The sequence below is a fragment of the Lissotriton vulgaris genome, chromosome 8 (assembly GCF_964263255.1).
Source record: "Lissotriton vulgaris chromosome 8, aLisVul1.2, whole genome shotgun sequence".
In the NCBI taxonomy this organism is placed as follows: domain Eukaryota; kingdom Metazoa; phylum Chordata; class Amphibia; order Caudata; family Salamandridae; genus Lissotriton; species Lissotriton vulgaris.
In genome coordinates, this window is record NC_141696.1 from 221,034,959 (window position 1) to 221,060,182 (window position 25,224).

At 45.6% G+C, this 25,224-nt stretch overlaps 1 protein-coding gene across 1 annotated transcript in view; it reads right to left on the reverse strand.

Moving 5' to 3' along the window:
• Positions 1–25,224, reverse strand: part of URB1 (URB1 ribosome biogenesis factor) — a 783,310-nt gene that overhangs the window by 622,473 nt on the left and 135,613 nt on the right. Inside the window, exons 10-11 of the mRNA XM_086933991.1 lie at positions 8,098–8,235; positions 3,537–3,710 (exon numbers count right to left, since the gene is read on the reverse strand). Coding sequence (XP_086790117.1) covers positions 3,537–3,710; positions 8,098–8,235 — 312 coding nt within the window. The remainder of the gene's footprint in view (positions 1–3,536; positions 3,711–8,097; positions 8,236–25,224) is intronic.

Here is a 25,224-nt window from a genome sequence, read left to right on the forward strand (position 1 = left end):
TGTTAATTTGGGCATTCTCCTTTAAGACGCGATGTCTCTGTCTACGTCATACACCCACGAGGGCAGGTGCGTCCAATCAGACCCCTTGGTCTTTTAAACCAACCGGGTGCGCTTATGTTTCTTCGTTCCGGGAGACAGCCATAGTCTGTGTAGGTACACGGTGGGGAGCCGCAGGCGTGGAAGTAAGTGATTTTTGATTGCAGACGTGGTGGCAAGTGTCTTTTCTGAGATGAATTCTTGATACCATTTACCCAGAAACCGACAACCACCATAACTGTTTTTTCACTACTGGCAGTATAGCGCCGCGTGAAAATAACCCAGGCTGCCATTTCCGAAGGAGCACAATCTGTTCCCTCAGAAAGTGAGTTATTTCATATCTTTCCATCTCGAAATCGCCTTCCTGATACTAACTCGCAGAGGGCATTTCTCTCTATATGTGCGGATGGGGACGAGCAATTTCTGGGGGATACGCTCGTTTAGCCGCTTCCTAAGCTTCCTGTGCTCACGCTGGGAATGGGGTTCTTTGGCCCCATACACGTGTGTGTGCATGTGTGAAATTAAACAACCTAAGAAAATACTTGCGTAAACTCTCTTTTCACTGAGGTTTTTAATCTTTACCGCCCCAGAACAGAGTGGCATATTGCTCGATCCCACTGATTCACGAGCATGCTCAGGACACAGACTCATACACTGGGCTGGTTCTGTTAGCGAATTTATGGTGCACCTAATTAAGGATTATAAGGTAGCACCTCAGTTTGGGTGTCACACTAATTGTGCATGATACCCGCAGTCAAACCCACATGAAACTAATGTTGACAAACAACTCTGCTCAGAAGGAATTAACCCTTCTATTTCATGTTTGTGTGTTTGTGGTCTTGTACTTGTCCCTTCCTTTTTACAGGTTCCCGTTTTTTTACACCCCTACCAGAGTGAGTAGTGTGGTGGAGATGGAATGTCCTTCCATCCTTTGATTTTAAACAATAACAACTTTTTCACACTTAGAGCCTCACGGGAGGGTGCACCTTAGAGCGTGCATACCACCGGAGGACTTATGTTGTAGGTCCTGAAGAAAGCTGAGCTACATGCAACCCTAACAGCTGAAACATGTCGACCAAATTTTACCTCTGACTTAGGACTCCGGTTCCTTAATTAAGAACCGTGGGAGTCCGCACACTTTGTTTTTAACCAATGCGGGTTGGCCATTATTAAAATTTTTCTAAAGGCACAACCTCTGCATTTTTTAATTGTTTAATACACTTTTGCACTATCACGTTTAGTCACTTCCTAATTTGGGCACTGTTGCACCCACCACATCCTGCTCCGCTGTAATCAGGCGTCGTAGCACGCTGGGGAGACATTCGGTCACCCCAGCGGGGACCCGATGATGAAGCATGTCACCAACTAGTGGTGAGTGAGGGTCCTTCTAAGAACTTAGGTCCTTCCCCCCACCCACTAGATGGTGACTAGCAAACGCCCTGACTTTCTTCCGATTGAAGACGGTCGCCCGGGCCCCCCTAGGGACTTCTAAGACTGCCTCACTGTATTCCCTGCACGCGTGTGAGCATTGATCACGCCTGCAGCATACAGTGAAGCTTTATCTCGTGATTCTATTTTTATTATCACTTTTGTTTTTCACTAGAGTCACTCCTTTGTTGTTTATAATATATATAATTGGGGTACAGGAGTGTCTACACCCTACCTCTCGTTGTTTTTGAATAGCAAATAATATAAGCAATGTTGACACAGCCTGATAGTGAGCAACTGGCTGCATAAAATGTGGCACTTCCTGGTTTGCCCAACATGACTGAACTTAAATGAGACCTTATACTTTGCTATATTGTGACAGAAGTCCGAGAAACCATCTGCTCCTGTTACCACATAATTCCTCAAGAAAAGAGCTTTTTGTTTGACTCAACTGATGAGGGGAGCTGGGCAGCTAGCCATGGCCTTTGGTATCCTTGCACACTATGTCGGACAATTGGCGAGGGCTCTAGCCTACGTCGACTGTGACCCTATCACACAAGAAAACACATGGGATACCAGAGACTAGATCTCAAAATTTGGGAAAGGGGGTGGCATTGCAGGCTTTTACATAGAGGGGTTTGGGCTGGAAAATTGGGGGAATGGAGGCAGGTGAGTGTGGGGAAGAAATACTGTTGACTGGTATTGTGTTTGGCTGCAGTTAAAAAATGTGAACCTTAACCTGCACCAGTTGCCAGTAACTTGGCTTAGATTTTAGGCGGAAACGTGTCCTCCTTTTCCCAAGCTGGAGCAGTAACAAGTTTCTGCTGTTTTCAACTAAAGATATTCTGCAGGATCTTGCTTTGTAGAATCTAGGATCTTTGTATGGCTATACTCCCATAATGTTCCATACCTGGGGATGCCTAAAATGTTCCAACAACTTCAGAATGCAGCAGCTATACTAATACATACATGTCTGTAGCAAGCCCACTAAAATCCACTGGCTGCCAATGGAACAACATAACCTGGTTAGGTCCCTATGCATAACGCATAACCTTTGAACAGACTTTCTGTTATAAACATTTCAACATTACTGCTCAACTCTGAACATTCATTGCTCTGGAAAAGCCCTCCCCGCAGCCATGTCCCATCTCAGAATTACAGACAGAAGGCAGAGTACAAGTGCTTAAACTTACTGCCCCAATGCCTTCTCCTGAAGGTTTATTATTCTGCCTTCTGGAAACAATTAAAAACCTGCCTATTCACAAATTGCAGGCTCTTGGCCAGATGGTTAAATGGACCGTGATTGCGATTTGTGTAAACGAGTACTACACAAAAATAAACTCAGAGAGAGTCCAGTGGAGCAGAGAAAAGGAAAGAGACGAGCAAACCAAGAAAGGGGAAGTGTGTGCCCTTCCTTGATTAGGCTAATAATTCTACTTTTTTATGTTAAACAAGTTATAGAGATTATAGCGGCTAAAAACTCAGACTTTAAGAGGTGTTAGTTACGCCTGACGCTCCAGAGAATAAATGGCAGGTAAAATCTTTATTCTGTGTGGAAAGACATAATGAAAACAGAAAGCTGCTACCAGGCAACAATAATACTGGAGAAAATGCCTTCTCCGAAGGGTAGCGAAAAAAAGAGAGGGGAAAATATTATTTAAATGTACAAACACTTCAATATAACATCATATTTCCTTTTGATGCGAGTGTCACAAACTAAAAGTTATAACGCTTTATAAGTAACCTCAGAAAGAATGAAAATCAAAGAAGGTGTTCTGCAAATGTTGGCATCTATGTAAAGGGGAATAAACGCATTATAAATAGGACACTGTTCTAAATGTTACAAATTTAGAGAGGATTTGAAATGGTTCTACAGCAGATTCATGAATATTAAAGGTAAAAAAATCAGGGATAGGAGACGTCACTTGAGCACTTTGATGCTACTTGGGTACTTTGCATTTTGTTTCATGGTCCATGGAAAATATTCGAGGTTTTCTCATGTGCAGCAATGATAAAGAAAATACATTTTAAACAATCTAAAACTATTTAAATAAAAAACAGAAGATGTGTACCTTGCTGAGAGCTTCTCTGAACTTTTGTGCAAATTCTTCCATCACAGCTGAAGAGTAGATTTCAGATTTTTGCCACAATTCTTCGTTTAAACAATGATCTATTGTACTGTGTGCTCTCCTCAATACAGACGATAAGAGGGTTAAGGTGGTCTGCTTTACTATATGGTTTGAGAGCTGAAATGAGAATTAAGCAAATTACAAAGAAAAGAATACCATAAAACACACAAGGCATTTATTTTTTCAAGATCTCATCGCACCAATTTCAACAACATTGAACATATGGGAACGTATGTCTTGGGTTAGGGAACCGAGCAGATAATTCGCTTTTCATTAGCAATACTACTTTTTCTTTTAGAGTACTATGGCAAATACTGTTAACCCTATTCCAACAGGTAATCTCTTCAAGTTGAAGGGAAAGTCCACATTCTATATGGAAAAAGATCAAATTAAAAAAAATTATTAAAGACAGCTTGGAGCACAATAACCTGCTATCTAAGCTCTCGGCTAACCAAGCAAAAGATGAAGTTATCCGTGCGAGTGAGCCATTGGTCCTCAAAACCCTACTACACAATCACAAAGAACAAGCAGAAATAAAAATGCAGTACTGACACATTTAAAATGTCAATCACTAAAAAAAGTTCATTGGTGGAAATAAAGTTACAGAAGGTGAGAGTTGCAGTGGATGTAAATAGCATACAAAATTGAGTCCTGAGCTTACTTATTAGCCCTTTGAAAAGAGCTGCTAAGGACCCAATATCAATTAAACATGGCATTTTCCCAGAATGACTGTTCATCGGCACCATGCAACAGGCAGGGAGAAGTTGCAACATAAACTGTACCCCAACTATACTTAAATGTTACTATAATGACACAGTGCCAGTACTCACTCAGTCATGAATCCCAACACATAAGCATAACCTCTTATAGATAAGGGTATCAAACTTAACTTTAACAAACACAACAAGCTTCTAATTTCTAATTTCTAATTTAAAACATTTATAAAGCGCAGCGTGCACCTGACGGTTTCTTGGCGCTGGTGGAGGGTATTGGCTACAGAGACAAAAAGTGAGAACCGGTAGTAGAGCCGGGAAGGGAGGATTACACAGGGAATGCCTGTTTAAAAAGAAACGTTTTTAGTTCCTTACGGAAGGATACATAATGGGTAGCCGCACGAAGGTGGTCTGGGAGGGAGTTCCAGAAAGTGGGGGCCAAGGTGGAAAAGTTGGACCCACCCCACTTTTTGCGTCTGAATCGTGGGATTTGGAGAAGGGACTTGGTGGAGGATCGAAGTTCTCTGGGGGAAACATATTCTTTTATTAGTGAGGAAATGAAGGCGCGGGCGGTGCCTTGACGGGCCTGGAAAACCATGCAGGCGGTTTTAAACAGAGAACGTTCCTTGACAGGGAGCCAGTGGAGCTCCCTGAGGAGGGGTGTGGAGTGGTGATAGCGTGGGAGACCAAAAACCAGCCGGGCAGCTTGGTTTTGGACCAACTGTAGCCTCCTTAGGCTGTATGCTGGTATGCCATTGTAGAGGGCGTTGGCATAGTCCAGCCGTGATATCACTAGAGAGGCCATGATCATTTTGAGTGCCTGGGGGGTGAAGAAACGAGCAACAGTGCGGATAGTTCGGAGGGTGAGGAAGCAGGAGGAGACTACAGAGCAGATTTGAGAGTGAAGGGTGAGCTGATTATTCATTTTAACCCCCAGTGTTTTGACCGTGGTTGAGGGGGTGGGGGCGGGACCAAGGGTTGGGGGCCAGAAGAGAGAGTTCCAGGGACTGGAAGAACCTCCGGTAAGAACCAACTCGGTTTTGTCCGGGTTCAACTTGAGATGGTTGTGGTTCATCCAGTCCCTGATGAATGTCATGGTGTGCTGGAAGCTGGAGACCGAGAGGGGAGAGGAGGATAGATCAAAGATGAGCTGGAGGTCATCCGCGTAGTTATACACGGTGACCTCCAGCTGCTGAAGAGCGAAGATGAGGGGAAAGATGTAAAGATTAAATAGTAGGGGAGACAAGGAAGAACCCTGGGGGACACCACACGTGACGGGGAGTGGAGTGGTTGTGAAGTCTCCTAGCCGGACCGCCTGGGTGCGGTCCCTCAGGAAGGAGGAAAGCCACACCAGGGCTGATCCCTCAATTCCAGCCGCCTTGACACGGGACAGTAAGATGGTATGGTCTACCGTGTCAAATGCGGCGGAGAGATCGAGGAGTACCAGCGCCTGGTGTTTGTTGTGATCCATACCCTTCCTGAGGTTGTCCAGGACTGATACCACGACTGATTCAGTCGAGTGCCTCGGTCGAAAGCCTGCCTGGCGGGAAGCCAGTCCCCCATTGGCCTCTACGTTGGTGCTGAGAACCGCGGTGACATAGCGCTCCAGCACCTTGCCCAGGTAGGGCAGCAGGGAAATGGGGCGGTAGTTGGCTGAGATGGATGGGTCAGCGCCAGGCTTCTTTAGAATGGGCACTATGGTGGCTGATTTGAGCGTAGGGGTCACTACTCCCTGCGCTAAGGAGCTGTTAAGGAAGGTAATGGGGGGTTCAGGACAAAAGGAGTAAATTTGTTGGAGGATTCGCGCCGGGCAGATATCTGCCGGAGAACCTGATTTCACTTTGGGGAGTATCTCCAGGAATACCTCTTCAGTGAGGGGAGGGATGGAGGTGAGAAGGTTTTGAATAGTAGGAGGAGAAGGGTCAACAAAGGCAGACGAGGGGGGGGGGATGTTGGCCTTAATGGTAGTGATCTTGTCAAGAAAGTAAGTATTTAGTTGGTTGCATAGAGGCTGGGATGGGGGGGATCTGAGGTGAAGCCCTATCGGAGTAGGCCAAGTCCTGCACTATGCCGAAGATCTCCCTAGGTTTATTTTCAGCAGACATTATATTTGTTGAGAAATAAGAGGTTTTGGCAGCGATGATTGCGGTCTTGTAGTCGGCGAGTGATGACAAATAGAGGGTTTTTAGTGAGGGACAGTAATTTTTCCTCCAGTGCCTTTCTGCCTGTCGGGTGGACAATTTTAGTTCTTTTAGGTGGTCATTAAACCACCTATTAGACTCCTTGGGTCGCCGAACGGAGATGCGACGCAGGGGAGCCACTGAGTCACAGCCTCTAGCCAGCCAGGTATTGATAATGTTGGCTTGAGAGTCAGACGGAAGACCGGAGAGGGACGGGGAAGAATTCCGAAGGTGAGACGTCAGGGTGGGAAAGTCAACTCTGTTCCAGTTCCGCGCCCAGGTATTTTTGGCGTGGGGGACTTTGGGTACCGGGTTGAGAGAAATGGAGAAGGAAATAAGGGCATGATCGGACCAAGGACAATGGGAGACCGTCACCGGGGAGACTGGAAGATTAAGGGACCAGACCTGGTCGAGTATGTGACCATGAGAGTGAGTGGGGACAGAGATGTGCGACACAAAATTTAAAGATGTGAGGGACTCAGTGAATTCTTTCGAGGCTGTGCACTCAGAAGGGTCCGAGGGCCAGTAATTGAAATCCCCAAGTACCAGGACCGAAGCATAGTTGACCACCATGTTGGCCAGTAGGTCTTGAAAAGCCGGCAAGAACAGAGGCGAAGACTGGGGAGGACGGTACATTAGGAGACAGGTGATGGGGGGGGAGAAGGCGAGGGAGCGAACTGTAAGGAATTCGGTGGAAGGAATGGGGGGAGAGGGGATGGTTTGAAAATTTAGTTCCGACCGAGCGATTATCGCCACTCCGCCGCCAACCCTACCTGCCGGACGATCGGCGCGTAAGGCCACGTAGGAAGGGGGGAGGGTAGCCAAGAGAACGGGAAGAGAAGAATCGCAGAACCAGGTTTCGGTCAGGAGCAGTAAGTCAGGCTTCTCAGAATCGAGCAAGACAAAGAGCTCATGATGGTGCTTGACCGCTGACCTGGTGTTAAGTAAGAGAATGGATAGTGACGGAGTAGGAGGAAGAGGGTCGGGTGGGAGAGGGCATTGTGGGGGAGGGGCGGGCGGAAGGAACGGCAGGGTAGGAGTGGAAAAAGGTTCGAGCCCTAGTGAAATAATGTGCCTCCGGACAGAATCCGAGAGTGGCCAATGGCCGTGGAGGGTGGTAAGTTCCTCGGAGGAGTAAGAGATGAAATTGGCATAGAGTCGTGCCCCTAGCCCCGTCCGGCCGCGGACGGGCGCAGACGAGCTTGCCTTAGGCGCGCAAACGGCGCGCCCGCTGCGCACGTCCGCTGCGCGTTCTGTAGATGCACATTTGATATAGGAGGCCTCAAGGGCGGGAAGGGTGCGTGGCCTAGCGGTGGGCGTGGCCAGCGGCGAAGGACGCCGGTGTGAGGGGTCACGTGAGCGCTAGATCCGCTCCGTGATGCCCTAAAGTGCAAGAGTGCTATACAGAGTTAAAATTACAGTTTTAAAAGTAAGCAAGTCTTTGTAAATTGCAGCAACAGCGTCTACTCCCGGCTTTTCGCCTCAGGAGACAACCTAATTAGGGTGAATACAACATTCAGGCATACAGAAATTTCTATGCAGAACTCTTTCCACCAAGAAAAGGGTATACATGTACAGCAAACAACGTTAGCGGTAAGAGATTATTCTTACAGTTAATCCTTGGGTAAACATGACTTTGTTGCAGACAGGTGGGACAGTTGTGATCATCACCATTGATAGTAACCGAGAAAGAGGAATAAACTCAGATGTCCTAAATGCATTAGACACCTCTGGCTGTGCTTCATAGATCTGAAAAAATAAAAATATACACACAAAAAGTCAACAATGGTCGCCTGTACGCACCAATGCATAACCAGCACAAAGAAGAGGTGATCTTTATGTATGATTTAAGAGTCAACACGGAAAGCATTTTTCTTATAATGCATAGTTTCATTCAGTGTAAAACAAACACGGGGCGGGCAGAGTGCTCCGCAGTAAGTAGGATGCACATACAAGGAGTGTGAATGCTATACAAGAAATAATAACTGTATAGTTTTCACAGCGAATTACCAAATTAGTTTAAAAAATAAACAACACATACTACACACAATACATTTAATAGAAAGGAACCATTATTTTGTTAGCTATCTCTTCAATAGGGACAGTCGGGAAAGGACAGGGGCGGTTTGTTCGTTATCATGAGCTTTGGGACCCCGGCCTTCCCCCACAATTCCTGCAGTTTCTTTATTCATGGATAGTAATATTCCCCCAACAATTACTGACAGCATTGTCTCCTAATGAGTCAGGCATTTCTGAAAGACACATATGCCAGTGCGCATGTGCCTGCTGTCGCAGTTTTTACCAGACTCACCTTTTGTCCACGCTGGCCCTCCACGCGCATCACGTCACACCACCTGTGACGTAATGCAAGCTTGAGCATTTAGGTTACAGCTCTGTGCTTCCCCGGGCAGTGTGTCAATCAGCGAGTTTGCATACCTTCCATTCCCATCTCGTCAAACGGTGGGAACAGAACGACTTCTGATCCCACCTCTCCCTGAGACGAGATGGGAAAGGAAAGGGGTGGTGTTCACAACAGGCTGCGCCATTACGTGGATGACGGATCTAAATGGATCCGGCAGGGTGCTGATTTCAATTAGCGGTCATCCAGCCAACAGGACGGCTTGGACTGTGAGCCCCTGGCACACCATTACCTGCTTTGCCACTCACGCCTTCCGAGAGTGCTGTACAAGCCAACAGTATTTAAAAGAGAAAAAAAGTTCAGCTGTTATTTATCATGGCACACGTGTGAACTGCTTGGCGAAAATTCATTAAGGTGAGTTTATTTGAAAATAATATCTTGTGGTGGTATTGGCGTTCTAGCTACATTTCTGCAGCCCGACCCAGTTTTATCACACAGAGCTTGAGACCGGCATGCGGAACATTAAGCCAATTGTTAAACTGGACTTTTTTAGGTCGAGCTGGTAAGCATCCGTAGGATGCAGTCCAGATCGACAACTATAGTTATCGACTTCGGGGGAATGACGGACAAGAGGGTGCCACGCGCTTTTCCCCTGGATTTGGGTGCGCGAACCCGCACGTCGGCTCCGTCCACGCGTGCGCACACAGCCAGCCACCACACAGACTAAAACACACTCGCGCTGGTTACTTTCGCTTTCCATCCACCACCACTCATCGGCTCTTTTAACACACGCACGCATGCATGCATACATTCACACACACAGACACACAGGCACACGCGCACAAATGCACACACACACACACACACACACACACACACACACACAGACACACACAGACACACACAGACACACACAGACACACACACAGACACACACACAGACACACACACAGACACACACACAGACACACACACAGACACACACACAGACACACTCGCACACACACGCACACACACGCGCGCGCGCACACTTTTCTTCTAACAGCCTGCAAGCTCTCACTTACCGGCTCGGTGTGCAGGTTCCTGGGCCATCTTTTGGCACGCCGCAGGGGTCTCCTCACCACTCGGGAGCCCCGTGTTGCCTCTGTTGCCATGCAGTCTGCCCTCGCTCTTTCGCCCGGTCTCTCTGAAGCGCCCCGGGACTTCAGCGTGGAGCCTGCATGTTTCGGACGTCCTCCTCGGCGGTTACTTCCTGTTTCTTTGACGAGCCCCGCCCACGTCCAAACAAAGGCTGCCTGACTTCCAGAGTGCGCCCGCGATGTTGTAAGCGCAGTGCATTTTTTACATTAGCATTTTTAATATTTCCACGTATCACTTTGTTGTACTTCACTTTCTTTCAATATCACAGATTATTAAAGAAGTCGGTGTGACTGTATGCGTTTGTTCCTCTACCTTTTTTCATATCGCCATTTTGCTCTGTGTGCCTTTCTTTAGATGGCACAGACTATTAATCATGCCACATCATTATTCTCCGATTTTGAGAACATCTATTAAAGTCCCTGGACATCTGAAACAAATTAATGTAATTATTATAATTAAATGTGCTGATCATGTGCAATGCGTTTATCTCTTGCCACAAAGTTCATTGCAAAACGCTGTCAAGCGCCGTCTGGGTAAAACTGCTCCTGTAGGGCTTTCATATGTGCTCTGCCTCTGTTACAATGGAATCCATGGAAAGTGATTTAAACAACATTCAGTTCACAGCCTACTACTGCATATGCAATATATTTACTTTTGTAAAGAGGCACCACTCGCAGGTATACTAAGGGACTTACTAAAGCCCTTTCATATGAACTCCGCCTGTTACAAAATATGTGTGTTTAAAACATACACTAGTCTGAAACTAGACTCCCGTAGGCTTTTTACACAAGCAGTCCAAAAACATGCTTCAATTAACAGCCTCTGTTACAATACAGTCGGTGTGAGTCCCTCTGCTAACTTTATTTTGGCAAACACTTTTTTGTTTCGGATTGGCAATTTTTTTTCCATCTGCATTTTTAATGTTTCCATATTTAATTTTGCTGAACATCACTTCTTTCAATTTAATAATTTTATTTCAACAGATTATTAAAAAGGAATCCATGCGACGCTTATCTCTTTCCACTAAGTTAATTTCAAAATGATCTCCAGGAGAGCCTGAATAAAAATGCTCCTGTAGCGCCGAAAATCAATTGCTGTTTAGAGCTAGATAGCTGCATGGGTGCGGAGATTGCTGTGTTCCAGGCGCGCGGGTGCCCTTAGAAACATAGGAAAATATGGTCGCAATGGGCTACATATGGGGGTATAGATTTCCCCCCTTTCCTTCCCAGACCCCTTGATCAGTAAGCGCCCCCATACGTCCTTTTCCACGTTACACCGTACTCTGCATTCTTACTGTTACCTACACGGGTACTCACCCAAACACTTATACTGTATGAGGAATGGAGCTGTCTGTGCAACGTTTTGTTGTTATATAGACATCTGTAGTCAATACGGTTTCGACGTTTGGTACTTTGGCTCGATCCTGTCTTTAATGTGTAACTGTCAAGCTGCTGCCCAAATGGTACCATTAAAAGTCAATAAAATATGTGTTTTTTTTAATGAATTTCTGTTCCTCCTAAAGTACTTTTGGATGTACGCTGCCTCTGATACAATGTAATCCATGGAAAGCCTTTAAAACAGCATCCAGATGACAGCAATACTACTGCGTACACAATATCTTTTCTAAACCAACGGGGGTCAGGTCAAGTGGCTACTAAGTGCACTTTAATTTAAAAAATCCCGCTTGCAGGCAGCACTTTACAAGAGAATACAAAATATGAATTACAAAAGTGTTGTTATATGTTTTACTACTGCATACGCAATATATTTACTGTTGTAAAGAGGCTCCACTCCCACGGGATACTAAGTGCACGGTTCAGTAACAAATTGATTATTTGAAAAAAATAAATATTTTCAAATTTTTTATGCACAATAAACAAATATCACTAGGGCAAAATTTAATAAAAGCATTTGATACAAAAGCACTGGTAAAACAAATTTACACAGAAAACTAACAATTACAACACACACTCATTCAAACACAATCCACTGTATTACAATACCATACATCACATATTAAAGGCGTGACCCGTTAGCTTTGCCAATGCTTGTTAATGTGGGTGATATCTGAGAGTCTAAAATGGACATTTTGGAGAGACATGCTGTTTTTATATTTCATGTAACTTCTATAAAAAAGTTTATTTTAGACCAAAACGGTACCTCTCAAACATCACAGAGATTATTTGCATCAATATTACTATGCTGCTGCTGTGTTAAATGTTGGAAACATGAGTCATAATCCTTCAATATTAGATGTAAACACATTTAAAATTTCGACGAATGTTCCCTGATCACATCACTTGCCTATCCCCGAGGCCTGCACTACTGGGCATTCATTGTCCACAAAAAATGCATTTGCCAAAGGTTTGAAGCACTGGGCTAATATCAGCTGGCTATTTAATATGAATTAGCCAAAGGCATGTTGTAGTCTGCAAATATCAGCTGCCCATATGATGTGCATAGGCTTTCACAACTTGCCGCATATAATATACCAACCAAACAGAAGCCTGCACAAGTGGACATTTCTGGCTCGGGCATGTGACATTTGCAGACCTCTAGTATATGCACTGTAATGCTTAAGGCAAAAACATAAATAAAAGGCATTGCCATTTACAATGCCAATAGCTCTAACTTTAATAATGCGAGACCTATTGCATTGCAAATGCTTGTTATTTAAAGATATGGAGTTTCTGGTTTACCAATCACCGAGATGTGCCACTCTGTACAGAAACGGCAGGTTTAATTTAAAAAGCTGGCCGCCTATCAGGTTTGTTTACTGTTACATTTTTATTCAAAAGTATAATATAAGAGGTCTATTTCCAAACTTTTTTTTATTAGTCACAAATATCAAATCCCATTGCTGTAGTAACAGTATTAGACCTTGATATGTAGTCTTTACAGTATAAAAACAAATGCTGGCTCTGGTCTGGCATCTACTGCAGCGTTCTATTCACCTACTCATATAATGTACCAGGCACGTTTAATCATCTTCCGAGTCAGAGCTCTCCCATAGCTGTTAAGTTTACCAGATCCATGCATGACTAATTCGGCCAGTGACTTGTAGACTTATTTCACCAAGTAAAAAAACGGGATAACAAGTCCCAGACTTCTAAGGACAAGCATTTACAATGCAACGGTTTTGCCTTTGGAAAAGTTAGAGCTATTGGTATTGGAAATGACAATTTTTTTATTTATGTTTTCTTTTTGAAAACCGATAAATAAATGGCATTGTCATTTACAATGCCAATAGCTTAATCTCTCGCAAATGCCACACACACCGACACCCACACAGAGCCCCCCCACACAGAGCCCCCCCACAAACACACAGGGCCCCCCCACACACACACCGAGCCCCCCACACACACACCCACACAGAGCCCCCCCACACAGAGCCCTCACACACACTGAGCCCCCCCACACAACCAGACAGCCCTCCACACACTCCCACAGAGCCCCCCCACACATCCACACAGAGCTCCCCCCACACACAGCCCCCACACACCCACACAGAGCCCCCCCACACACTGTGAGCTCCCCCTCACACACCCACACAGAGCCCCCCCCCCCCCCCCCCCCCACACACACACACTGCGAGCGAATCTAGAGGCAAGCAAAGGCAGGTGAAACAAGCAGGGTAGGTGAGAGAGCCCCCCCCCCCCCCCAGAGAAAAAGGGACAGATTAGGATTACAGAAATCAAGCAACGTCAGAGGAGGGTCAGAGAAAGCAAACAAGGACAAGGCAACCAATTGGAGACTTGGCAATGAACCTGTGGCAAGCAGGGACAGAAGAGGGTCAAAGAAAGCAAAAACTGCCATGTTTGTGCCTAGCTACCCCTAAGAGAAGAAAGCCAAGAAGGTTCTGATCATGGTTGGCTAAGATCAGAGGTTGGTGGGGACATTACTGTCCTTGTGTAAGAGCTGCAGTCTCTCACATGCCAGGCCACTGACCCTGCGCACACACTGATTGTACATGTACAGACGAAGAAGCGCCATTTCCTGATTCAAATAGAAGCCTAAGTGGCCCTCTCTGTTAGTTGACACACAAGGGAGAGACCCTGTCTGTTCCTGTGTTAAACATAAATAGGTAGCCTAATTCATATATACACACTGAAGCACCACACCGCTTCTGAGCACATCCAAAAGGTGTCCTCCCTGCTCCTCTACCCAGAAAGGGCGGGATGTGGCCTAGTGCACCTGCCGATTTCAGAACAGGAGGGTTTGCAAATGCCTCAGCCCCCAATTACCACACAAGCATATTTTGATATGGATTTTAAGTATGGAACGCCCACAATTTTCGTCTTTCAAAACAGATGTACATTTTACCCCCCTTCCATCTGTGGCCCCCTGACAAGAATTGTCCCCGCATTCTAATTGCCACTTAACAACCCGCACTACAATAGGTCACCGTCTGAACCCGTATTCAGTTAGATTTACAAAGATTTATGGGATCTGGGACTATCTGCACTATGTTTATGTTGTTTTACCTGCAGGTTTTGCAGGCGTTACGATTGTATATATGTAATGGTACCTTTGATTTATCTTGCCTTCAAAATGTATATGTAGGGCCGCGGCCCAGATTGTACCACAAAAATACAATACAATGTTTTATTTAAAAAAAAAATAGATGTACATTGACAAACCATTAGCAAAGAAACCTACGTTTTGTTTAGCACTATAGATGTATTACTCACCAATTCATAAAACTCTTTATAGAGAATTGTTAGACAATATGTCCATAACTGTCTTAACGACATTCACCCAAATGTATCAGCCGAAATTCTATGCATAACCATCAAATGAGTATTTGACACATTTATCAACTTGTTACTATAACACTCTTGTTCTAAGGGCTTTCACGGATGTATGATGTAACAATGCGAGTCCGTACAATGCGTGCCGTTACATCGCGGTCATTACAACGACTGCGATGTTACCACGCTATGCCATTACAACGCAAGTCTTTACATCGACTTGCGCTAGATGGCGTGCTAACATTAGAAAAGTGTAATTTACTATTCCAACTCCAGTCAACTTAACAGTAGGGAAGGTGTTGGGATAGTAAACTACACTATTTGTAATGTTAGCACGCCATCTAGTGCAAGTCGATGTAAAGACTTGTGTTGTAATGGCATAGCGTGGTTACATCGCGGTCGTTGCAACGACCGCGATGTAACAGCATCGCGGTGTACTGGCCGAGATGTTAAGGGTGTTTCCCGGCTTTCACAAATTAATAAATATAAAGACTTCTATCTTCCTGGATCTGGACTCGTGAGACCTTATGGAAAATCCGACAATGTGAAAACGCCCCACAAAGGAAAAACCTATAAAAAGAAGGCTTGAAAAACTGACCCACTCTCACCAGGAACAATAAGTCCATGATCAACCAGTATTCATGATTACTTAAAATTCAGTCCTCTCCACAATGGAGACCCCGGCAGACAATCCACAAGCACAAGGCTTGTCTATTTTCCAGAACATATGGATAAAAACGAACGTTATTTGTTTTAGGGTTGTGGCTGAATTTTTCTCCAGCAAGGTGCATGTGCCAGTCCTAGTCAGGGCTCAACAGCAGCATTGGAGACTCTTCCATTCGAGCCTGGCAGTAGCAATGTACAAATAGTGTCACCTCACTGCTGTGCCCATGCCTCCAATTAACTGTGCAGGGTGTGTTGTCATGAGCGAGCACACCAGGACATGAGCGAGCAACAAGACGGTATGGAGGTGGAAAGAAGTCTGTGTTGTGGATGTAGACATTTAAGCAGAGCTGGCAACAAGGCTCAGTGAGAAAAAGTTAATGATCCTTTTGAGCAGTCACAACACGTGTGGTGGTAATTAGAAGACCAGTGTGTGTTCATTAACGGCTTGCTGCCTGTGTAGGTTTTTGGAGCTGTTTGTGGGCACAAACTTGTAGTAATGTTCCTGGTGCAGTAGTGCAATGGACTTGCTCTAGGTCTCGTTTGCAGGTCAACTCATTGGAGCCATTAGTTTGTAATCTAAGTCTAGACCTCAGGCAGAAGTTATAGAAATTGAGAAAGGAGCACTGTGTTTGAGGGCTTGAGAAAGTAAAGGAGGTCCACAGCTTTTCCTTGTGAATTTAGCAGTGGGCATGCTTCACCTGCAGAACATCTCAAAGGAGAAAGACTGCAGTTTTAATATGCGCTCTCAAAGCAGTATCCAGAGGAAAATCAATCCAGCTGTTGGGTTGGGAATTGCATGTACTGATTCCTATTTAAAGGAGCCTGGTATCATTTACTTTTATTATGTGTAAACATGACTATCGCTGCTTTATTGAATGCACGTGGCTCACATGTACAGCTTTAGTGGGAAGGGAAGGGAACTTCCATATCTTACGGTTGTGTGGTCCTGTTGAGTGCAACCTGTGTGCAGCACTATGGGCTTCACTCTAATAAAGCTCTACATAGGACACAGATGGGCCCTCCTGATGCAAGGGAAGACTGTCCGGCACAAGCTAAATCAAGAATGTCTGCTATCATGCGGTCATGACTTTGCTCGGAATGAGTCCGGAAACAGGAATATTACCATACATGTGACTAGGGCAGCATTTTCCACAGCACTGTCCAAACTCAAGGGGCCTACCTCCCACTCCAGAGAAAGGACAGTGCCTACTCACAGAGGCACAATGGTGTAGAGTTTGCACCACGTGACTTGCTTCGAGAAGCCATTAGATAGCCTATTCTCCCCAGTTTACAGGAGATGAGGGAAACAAATGTCAGTATAAACCGTGGAAAAAAACAAAAAGAAATGTTTGTGCGGAAAGGGTATCCCAGGCCTAAGTAAGGTATACCTCAAGGTCGGTGGCAAAGGAAGTCAGGAGCATACCGTAAATACACTTAACTACCACTCGGCATTGAAAGCAGTGCGTTATAGGATGCGGAGGGAGTCCGGGACTCGAGCAGTTGCTGTAGGAAATAGTGCAGTCTTTGATATCCAGACACGTCAGTGGAGATAAAGTGTTATGGGAGTTTGGGAGACGGGCTAGGTGGTCCTTCCCAGCTGTCAATTCCGAAATTCCTACGTTTCTCTCCAAACGCCCCTATAATAAAAATATCAAAGCCAGCGTGCCAACGGAGAGCAGGGCGCACCGAACCCCAACCACTAAAGAAAGACCACTCTTTACAACTGCATGCCTAATCGGATTTGTTTCCCATATGCGATTTATTAACAAGCATTTACAATGCAACGGAGGGGGGGCGGAAAGGCACGGAGAGCGGGAGGGGGGCGGGAACGGCCACACACTGACAGCAGGGGGGGGGGGGCGGGAACAGACACACGAGGGAGCGGTAAGGGGGCGGGAACGGGGCCAGAGACACGGAGAGCGAGGCAGCCGTAGGGGGCGGGAACGGGGCCAGAGACACGGAGAGCGAGGCAGCGGTAGGGGGGCGGGAACGGGGTCCGGAGACACGGAGAGCGGGAGAGGGGGTGGGAACGGGAAAAAAAAAAGCAAGCAAAAAAAAAAAGCAAGTACTCACCTGGACTTCTTCCGGGTGCCGTCAATGCCGGACCAGATTCGGGGGCGTTCCCGAGAACAGGCTTTCGGCTGACGTCACCAAAAGAGAAAAATTCTCGGGAACGCCCCCGAATCTGGTCCGGGATTGACGGACAGAGCCGTCTCCCAATGGCTAGCCTCCATTTATGGAGCTAGCCAATGGGAGGAGGGGGAGAGTCCCTGTTCCCCACTGCAAAACATAAGATTTTTCCTAGCGCATGTGTACTTCGTACGCATTTGCTAGGCAAAACCTAAAAAACTGGGTCTAGCCTATCAACTAACGCATGGACACAGGACACCCAGGAACTACGCCCCCTTCTTCTCACACTCTGTGAGAATGCAGGTTACTATCCATGTTGTACATTCGGAATGGGTTTTTTATTTATGTATTGTGTTTGTAATGTGCCTAACACTGTTGGAAACTGCCCCAAAGCATTCTGGGTAGAATAACCAAAATATTGAAGTTACATGAGTGGATCTTATGGACAGAATGTGACGCTCCCCTACTCCACTGTGACGGGAACTCCATGCCATCTTGGTAAACAGGAATTAATTCTGCTTCACCTACCCGCTCCTAGCTGTTCCAGATGGGTGTTTATGCCTCATCAAAATCATATTTCCATGACTGCCACTGGGAAAGGATAGGACATGGGTAAAAGATTTGTAGAGCGAGATAAACTTTAATGTGACCATACAAAGTATCAGGAGTAAAAAAAAAATTTTAAATGGAATAACAGCTGATGATTCATATGCAAAGTGTAAAAGATGGATTAGAACTTGGGGTACATTTTTGCTCGAAGCAGAAATCTAGTGCCTTGTTAGTTAACTCCAGTTTTAAGGAGAAAAAAAAAGGCTCACTCACCACTGGTATCAATGGCACAAAAAAGAAGGCATTTCCTCAGAGAAATGCGAGTTAAGTATTTAGGCACCGGCAAAACAATATTTACATCAGTAAATACTCAACCTTAGTAAAATGATTAAGTATGTAATGATTATAGTGAGACCAAAGCAACACAAATTAGATACTGGATTCTGGAGATATGAACATATAAAGAAAATTAAAAAAAATATAATAACGAAAGTGAATAGGGGTGAATAGTTAACAAGCCTATGTGCATTATTAAGGACTAAAAATGGCCATCAGACGCCATCCTTGCAAAAACAATTATTTTAAAACTTCCAACAAATGAGGCTGGAGGAGAAGAGGCGGAGACAATCACCTTGAGGCTGTTACACTGAAATGCTTTGATTGTTTACAAAGTTTTTTTGAGGAGCGCCTGAGCTACTGAGCTAGGATGCAGGTTTAGGTTTTGCTGCACATCTCCTTCTGGCCCCAACCAAAAGTTTGATCCCAATTTCTTCAATAGGTAAATTGGTTCTGGATATAAATCCCAATGCTCATCAACTTCCAGGAACTCCAGCAACAGATCTATGAGGGCTACTGACCTCTCGTCCACTCTTTTTTATGCTAGTCATATTCGAGTCCACAGGCATGTAGAGTTTTTCAAAGTTGCCTTCTGCATCAGGACCGTCCAGTCTGAGTGAGATAGCGAAGTCAGTCTTTATAGGTGCCATCTCTTGTCTAATATGGACATAACCTTATAGGAAGGTTATGTGCTCTGCCTCTTGAGAAGCACATACAATTCTTGAGTAGGATGGAAAAGCCCTTTTAAACAGGCATATACAGACAGAAGGATAATCTGCTATGCTTTTCACTAAGTCATGTTGCACACTGAGCTGCTGACGGTGTATGGAAGTGTTTCATACAGTGGTCACTAGGCACGGATTGGTGAAAAGGTCCCAATTCTATTCACGGAAAGTAGCCATACTCAACCCAGACTACTTTTTTGACAGGTACTGTTGCTTTACTGAAACTCCATCAAAGAAAAGCCTGCTATGGGATCTTTTAAGATGCCATTCCACATAGGGACAGGATGCAACTTGGCTGGGAACAGGCCACCACCAAGGACCAACTTCCCAGCAGAGTCCTATTTCCAAGTAAAAATTAAAACTACTCTTAGCGTTCTGGCTGCCTCTTTGAGGTGTCCATCGGTGGTCCCTTTCAAACTCTCTACTCAAACTCCGAAGAGAACTAATGGGGGGCATACTCTGTAATTACCCCCAAATGACAACCTGTCAGCGATCTCCAGGCGGACAAATGGTTGTTGCTTTTTCAGAAAGGCATTTCACACCTAATCAGGAGAGTTAATGACTGCCACTGAAGGAAGGAGAGACACAGAGAACTGGTTTGATAATTATCCAGGCTTTACCCAGAGAGGGGCAGCTTTTATTAAGATCATCTCTGGGCCCTTCTCATCAAACATTCAGTATCACCACTAACTAGATATTGCAAGGGTGCTGAGGGTATTTTCCTAAATCTTCCCAAAGACAAGATATGAACATTTGACTTTTATTCCTAAGAAAGGTACTACAATGTGGAAAGCCACTGAAGCTTATGCAGTGAACTAGCATTGTAATTGTGTCACTCCGGGGACATGTCAGTCCCAACGTAGGGCACATCTTCCTCATATGCTTTACACACCTAAGCATTGTGGGCATGCAGGCATTAGTTATGGGTTGCTTAGATAATGTAAAAAAGTAGTCTTTCTACCCCTCAAAACTTCTTTATTTTGACATGTGCTGGATAAAGGTAAGTCTACAACCATTCAAGCCCAAAATGACAGAATCAAAACCAGAATCAAAACCATGATTTTATAGTCACCAAAGTAGGGGCTGCAATGCTGAACTCAGCTCACATATGACACCTGACAATGGTGTCCTTTCTGCCCCCATGTTAATGTGTCTTTTCCCCAAAATGCACATATGCCAAATGAAATTACTTATTTGTTTATATGTTTAGGTATCTGAGCGCATGCATTGGGGTCTATTTAGCAGCCTTTCAATGCTCAGAGTCTGAAACTACCAGCAAATCCAGTCCCTTGCACGAAAAATACCTAATCAGACTAGGGAGAAAGGCAACTTTCCATTCACAAAGCACAGCAGCAGGGTAATCCAGTGAATTCCAGTGAATATGTGGTCTATCAAGGAAGTACTAAATGGGAAGAACTTTACAGAAACAAGGAGAGGTATAAGGAACTGTTAAGAATGAAAAGCTGGGGCGTGGCCAAGATGGCGACGGAGTAAGACGAGCCTGCGAGCTCCTCCTGCGCCTCGAGCCCTTCATCGCCTTGTATAGCTTTATTGGGGCGATCTTTGCTTCGGAATAGACTTTATTGGGGTTGCTGAGGTGCCCTGATTGCTTTTGAGCCTTTCTCCGTCGAGCTACGACCAAGAACGGCGGACTTGGCCCAGGTGACGAGGCGGCTTACGAGGTTGGTGCGGCCTACACTGCATCACCCGGAGATCCTCGGCTGCTGTTACCCGGGAGACCCTCGGCCACTGCGACCTGCGGAGAAGAACCATCGAACTGCAGGACGCCCTGACTGGGACCGTCCCGAGCTTACTCTACCCCCCTGTGGATCATTTCGGCTAACAAGGACTGGAAATGCAAGCGGAGCCTACAGGCAGGATGCACTGTTCCTAGGAGAAAATTATTCTCACAAAGTTAACATATAATAATGATTCTAATGAATCACACAGGTCTCTACATTGATATTACCAGCATAAATTTTATTTTACACAGTGATTATTCAAGAATAATAATACTCTGTTATTAACTCATCTTGTGGATCATGCAATAAAGGCTTTACATGAATCTGTGTGGTTCATAACATGAAAGAAGATACAAATATATGTGTGTCCTTATAAACACCTATGTTACAGGTTTGTCCTTTTGGAGCAATGACATTATATGTAATTTCTTATTGTCGCCCGATGCATTTCGGGAAAACCTGTTCCCTTCTTCAGGGGCGAGTACCTAGACAAATATAATACAAAAAAACGTATGTATCAAAAATCATTCAATAGCAAATGAATAGTCACAGGAAGGATCATAAAAATAGCTTTCAAATTGTGTCATTTAGAAAATATCCTAACATAAGAGCATGTCAATAATATTTCGCAAAAAGAATCACTGTACATAACCCCTAATGTAGATCAACAAAACGATCATCCTATGTAGATATATTGCCCTCATTATGAAAAATGAAAATGACTGATAATCCAATGTAAGTGTACTTGGTTATAAAACACCACACGTTTTCGAAGGACAGTAACACAGAAGAAAACATATATAATATGCATGGTCTGTAAATGATCATTCAAACCAGAGCAAGTACCATGTTTGACATCTCAGATTATGTCATAGCGTACAATCAAGTTCGCAAAAACTGCATCAACATATGTCCATAAAACATTGCTGTGATATATACGATGGGGTATGAGGGAAAATAATGACCTACCAGCCTGGGGGTGGTAAATAATACGATATCTGAGTCTTCACTGGTGTGTTTCACGTTAAAAGACTGTGAAGAAATGATGTAAATGAACATAGTATAAGCTTACGTTAATCAAAAAGAAGGGTTTACTTTAAAGAATGCCTGGATTGGTTTAACAAGAGTAACACTGGACCTGCCCATATTTGTCAAAAAAGTGTCGATTTGTAAGCCTGTGGGTATGTGCAGAATAGTCTATTGTGGAAGCCTAATAATCACTGGACCCGCATGTTCCCTAGGTTTTAACTTGCATGCAAAATGACAAATTCCGATTCATAAATAAGGAAAAATATGTACCTGGTATAATAAGTTTTTTGCGAAATATTATTGACATGCTCTTATGTTAGGATATTTTCTAAATGACACAATTTGAAAGCTATTTTTATGATCCTTCCTGTGACTATTCATTTGCTATTGAATGATTTTTGATACATACGTTTTTTTGTATTATATTTGTCTAGGTACTCGCCCCTGAAGAAGGGAACAGGTTTTCCCGAAATGCATCGGGCGACAATAAGAAATTACATATAATGTCATTGCTCCAAAAGGACAAACCTGTAACATAGGTGTTTATAAGGACACACATATATTTGTATCTTCTTTCATGTTATGAACCACACAGATTCATGTAAAGCCTTTATTGCATGATCCACAAGATGAGTTAATAACAGAGTATTATTATTCTTGAATAATCACTGTGTAAAATAAAATTTATGCTGGTAATATCAATGTAGAGACCTGTGTGATTCATTAGAATCATTATTATATGTTAACTTTGTGAGAATAATTTTCTCCTAGGAACAGTGCATCCTGCCTGTAGGCTCTGCTTGCATTTCCAGTCCTTGTTGTTTTTACTATGTAGCCAACATAGTCTAGCAGCTTGCACCCTTGGTTTACTTTGCTAAAATTGTTATAAATTTGAGTGCTCCTCTTTTCTTTCTAATTGTTCATTTCGGCTAACATCATCTGGACGAGGTGACGGGGAGGTGCCGACCTGTCTGGTGGCTGCTGGACAGCGCAGAGGGAGGAGAGGAGAAGCGGAGCTGATCCGACCCTACCCCATACAGCCCGGGGACGATTCAACGGACATTGAGCGAGCACGGCGATCGCTGTCCCCTGGTAGCTCCGGCTTCCCGGAGACGGCAGAGCGTGGGGCCCGGGGGGTGCGAGGGAGTGTGGCCTGATATCCCGGGACGCTCCTGGCAATCGCGGAGCGCGCGGGGGTTAGCCGCGGCTCTCCATCATGACGATGAGGAACCGCATGTCCAAGCCAGGGAAGGACGGTCCTGGGAAGGGTCCGTCTGCATCGCCCCCCGGTTCCAGCAAGTCACCCACGAAGGAGGACGGGGACGGCCCTGTCACGAAGGCCTTCTTGATCGAACTTTTTGCATCCATCAAGGACGACATCACGGAGCTGAAGTCCCAGCTGGCCTCCGATCTGCGCGAGGTCCGCCGAGATGTGGATGGCATCGGAGAGCGGGTGGCGACCCTGGAGGATCACGATCTAGGCCTTGCTGGCGACATCCACCAGTTACAGCAGGACATGCTCAGACTCCAGGAGCAAAATTTAGACCTTCAGGCCCACTGCGAGGATTTGGAAAATTGATCCCGCCGTAATAACATTCGAATCCGAGCGGTGCCCTGGGAAGGAGAAGGTGGTAACTTGCGGGAGTATGTGGAGGCCCTTTTTCTGCAGATTCTGGCAGAAGCGGATCTCTCGGAGATCCACATGGACAGAGTTCATCGAGTTGGGTTGCCACGTGGCGCGCGTTCACCGCCGCCGGACATTTTAGTTTGTGTCCATGACTTTCAATTCAAAGAGGATCCTACGTAAGGCCAGGGATACTAACAATTTACAATTCCGGGGACACAGCCCCCAGCTTTTTCAGGACTTGGCGGCCTCCACATTACAGAAACGGCGGGACTTCCGCCCGATCACGGCTTTCCTGCGGGAGCACGGGGTGTGCTATTCCTGGGGCCACCCCTTTCGGCTCATCTTTAGATGGCAGAACAGACTGGTGCAAATACGATCCCTTGCGGCTGCCAGGGAACTCCTGGGCATGGAGGAAGAGGCCGCGTCGGCTGGCGCCGGCGCTTCCCCAAGAAGACGACGCCGTTCCCGCTCCCCGGCATGGCAAAGAGTGGGCCGCACTGGAATGGCGGAAGGCCCGGATCCATCGGCTAGCCAAAGTGAGAGGGGAGAGGCTCTTGCCTCGGTGGCTCTGGTGACTGACTCGAGCCGGATAAACAGCTCTTCGGCAGCCTAGGCTTTCCAAACATCGGCCTGTGGGGCCGGAGGGGCTCTACCACCTCAGGTACATTGAGGGACCTTGCTCCAATGGAGGGTTACCCCGACCCTGAACTCGAGGGGGGCATTACCTGGGTCTTCTACCCCCGACCTTTATGGTCATGTCCAGCTGCTTCTTCTTTTGGACTGTTTTTTCTCTTTAAGGTTCTGGGGCTGTTTTCTTTGTTTAGTATCCTGGGGCTCCTTTGGGCTGGGGGGGTGTTGATTTGGAGTGGGCTCAGTGGTGGTAGCGGTGGATCTGGTATGACTGCAGGTGTATTCGGGCTGTTTATGGCACTACGGGGGGTTCTGAGTGGAGCGGGTGGGAGAGGGGAATGTCTAAATGATGCCAGTCACAATAGGTTCATGGAATGTTAAAGGCCTTAACTCCCACCAAAAGCGTCAGAAGGTGTGGAAATACATTATAGATCATCATCTGGATGTGGTGGGACTGCAAGAGACTCATTTGGCTTGTAGGGACGAAACCAGGCTCAAGAATAGGCAATACCCACTGATTTACAGGTCTTCGGCCTCCACTAAACACCGGGGGGTGGCACTCTTGTTTCGCTCTACACTACAATTCCAACCCATGGGTGTGCGTAGCGACAGGGAGGGTAGATGGCTGATCGTGAAGGGGATGCTCCTTGGCAAGCTCTGCACGTGGGCGGTACTCTATGCGCCGAACACGGGCCAAAATGGGTTCCTTGAGGCTTTCTTGCGGGAGGTGGGGGACTTTGGGGAGGGTGCTTTGGTGGTCATGGGGGATTTCAATTTGGTCTGGGACAAAGAACTTGATTGCTCGCACCAGCAGCGGACGGAGGCAGGCCTCTTTTCCTCCGAGTCGCGTGACGCTATGGAAAGCTTGGGTCTCATTGATAGCTGGCGCGCCCTCAACCCCCACACTAGAGACTATACATTCTTCTCCCATGTTCACCACACATATTCGCGGCTTGATCACATCTTTCTGAGCCAGTCGTTACAGGGTGACCTGAGGGAAAGTAGGATATTCCCGCTCTCTGTATCGGACCATAGCCTCCTGGCAGTGTGCCTG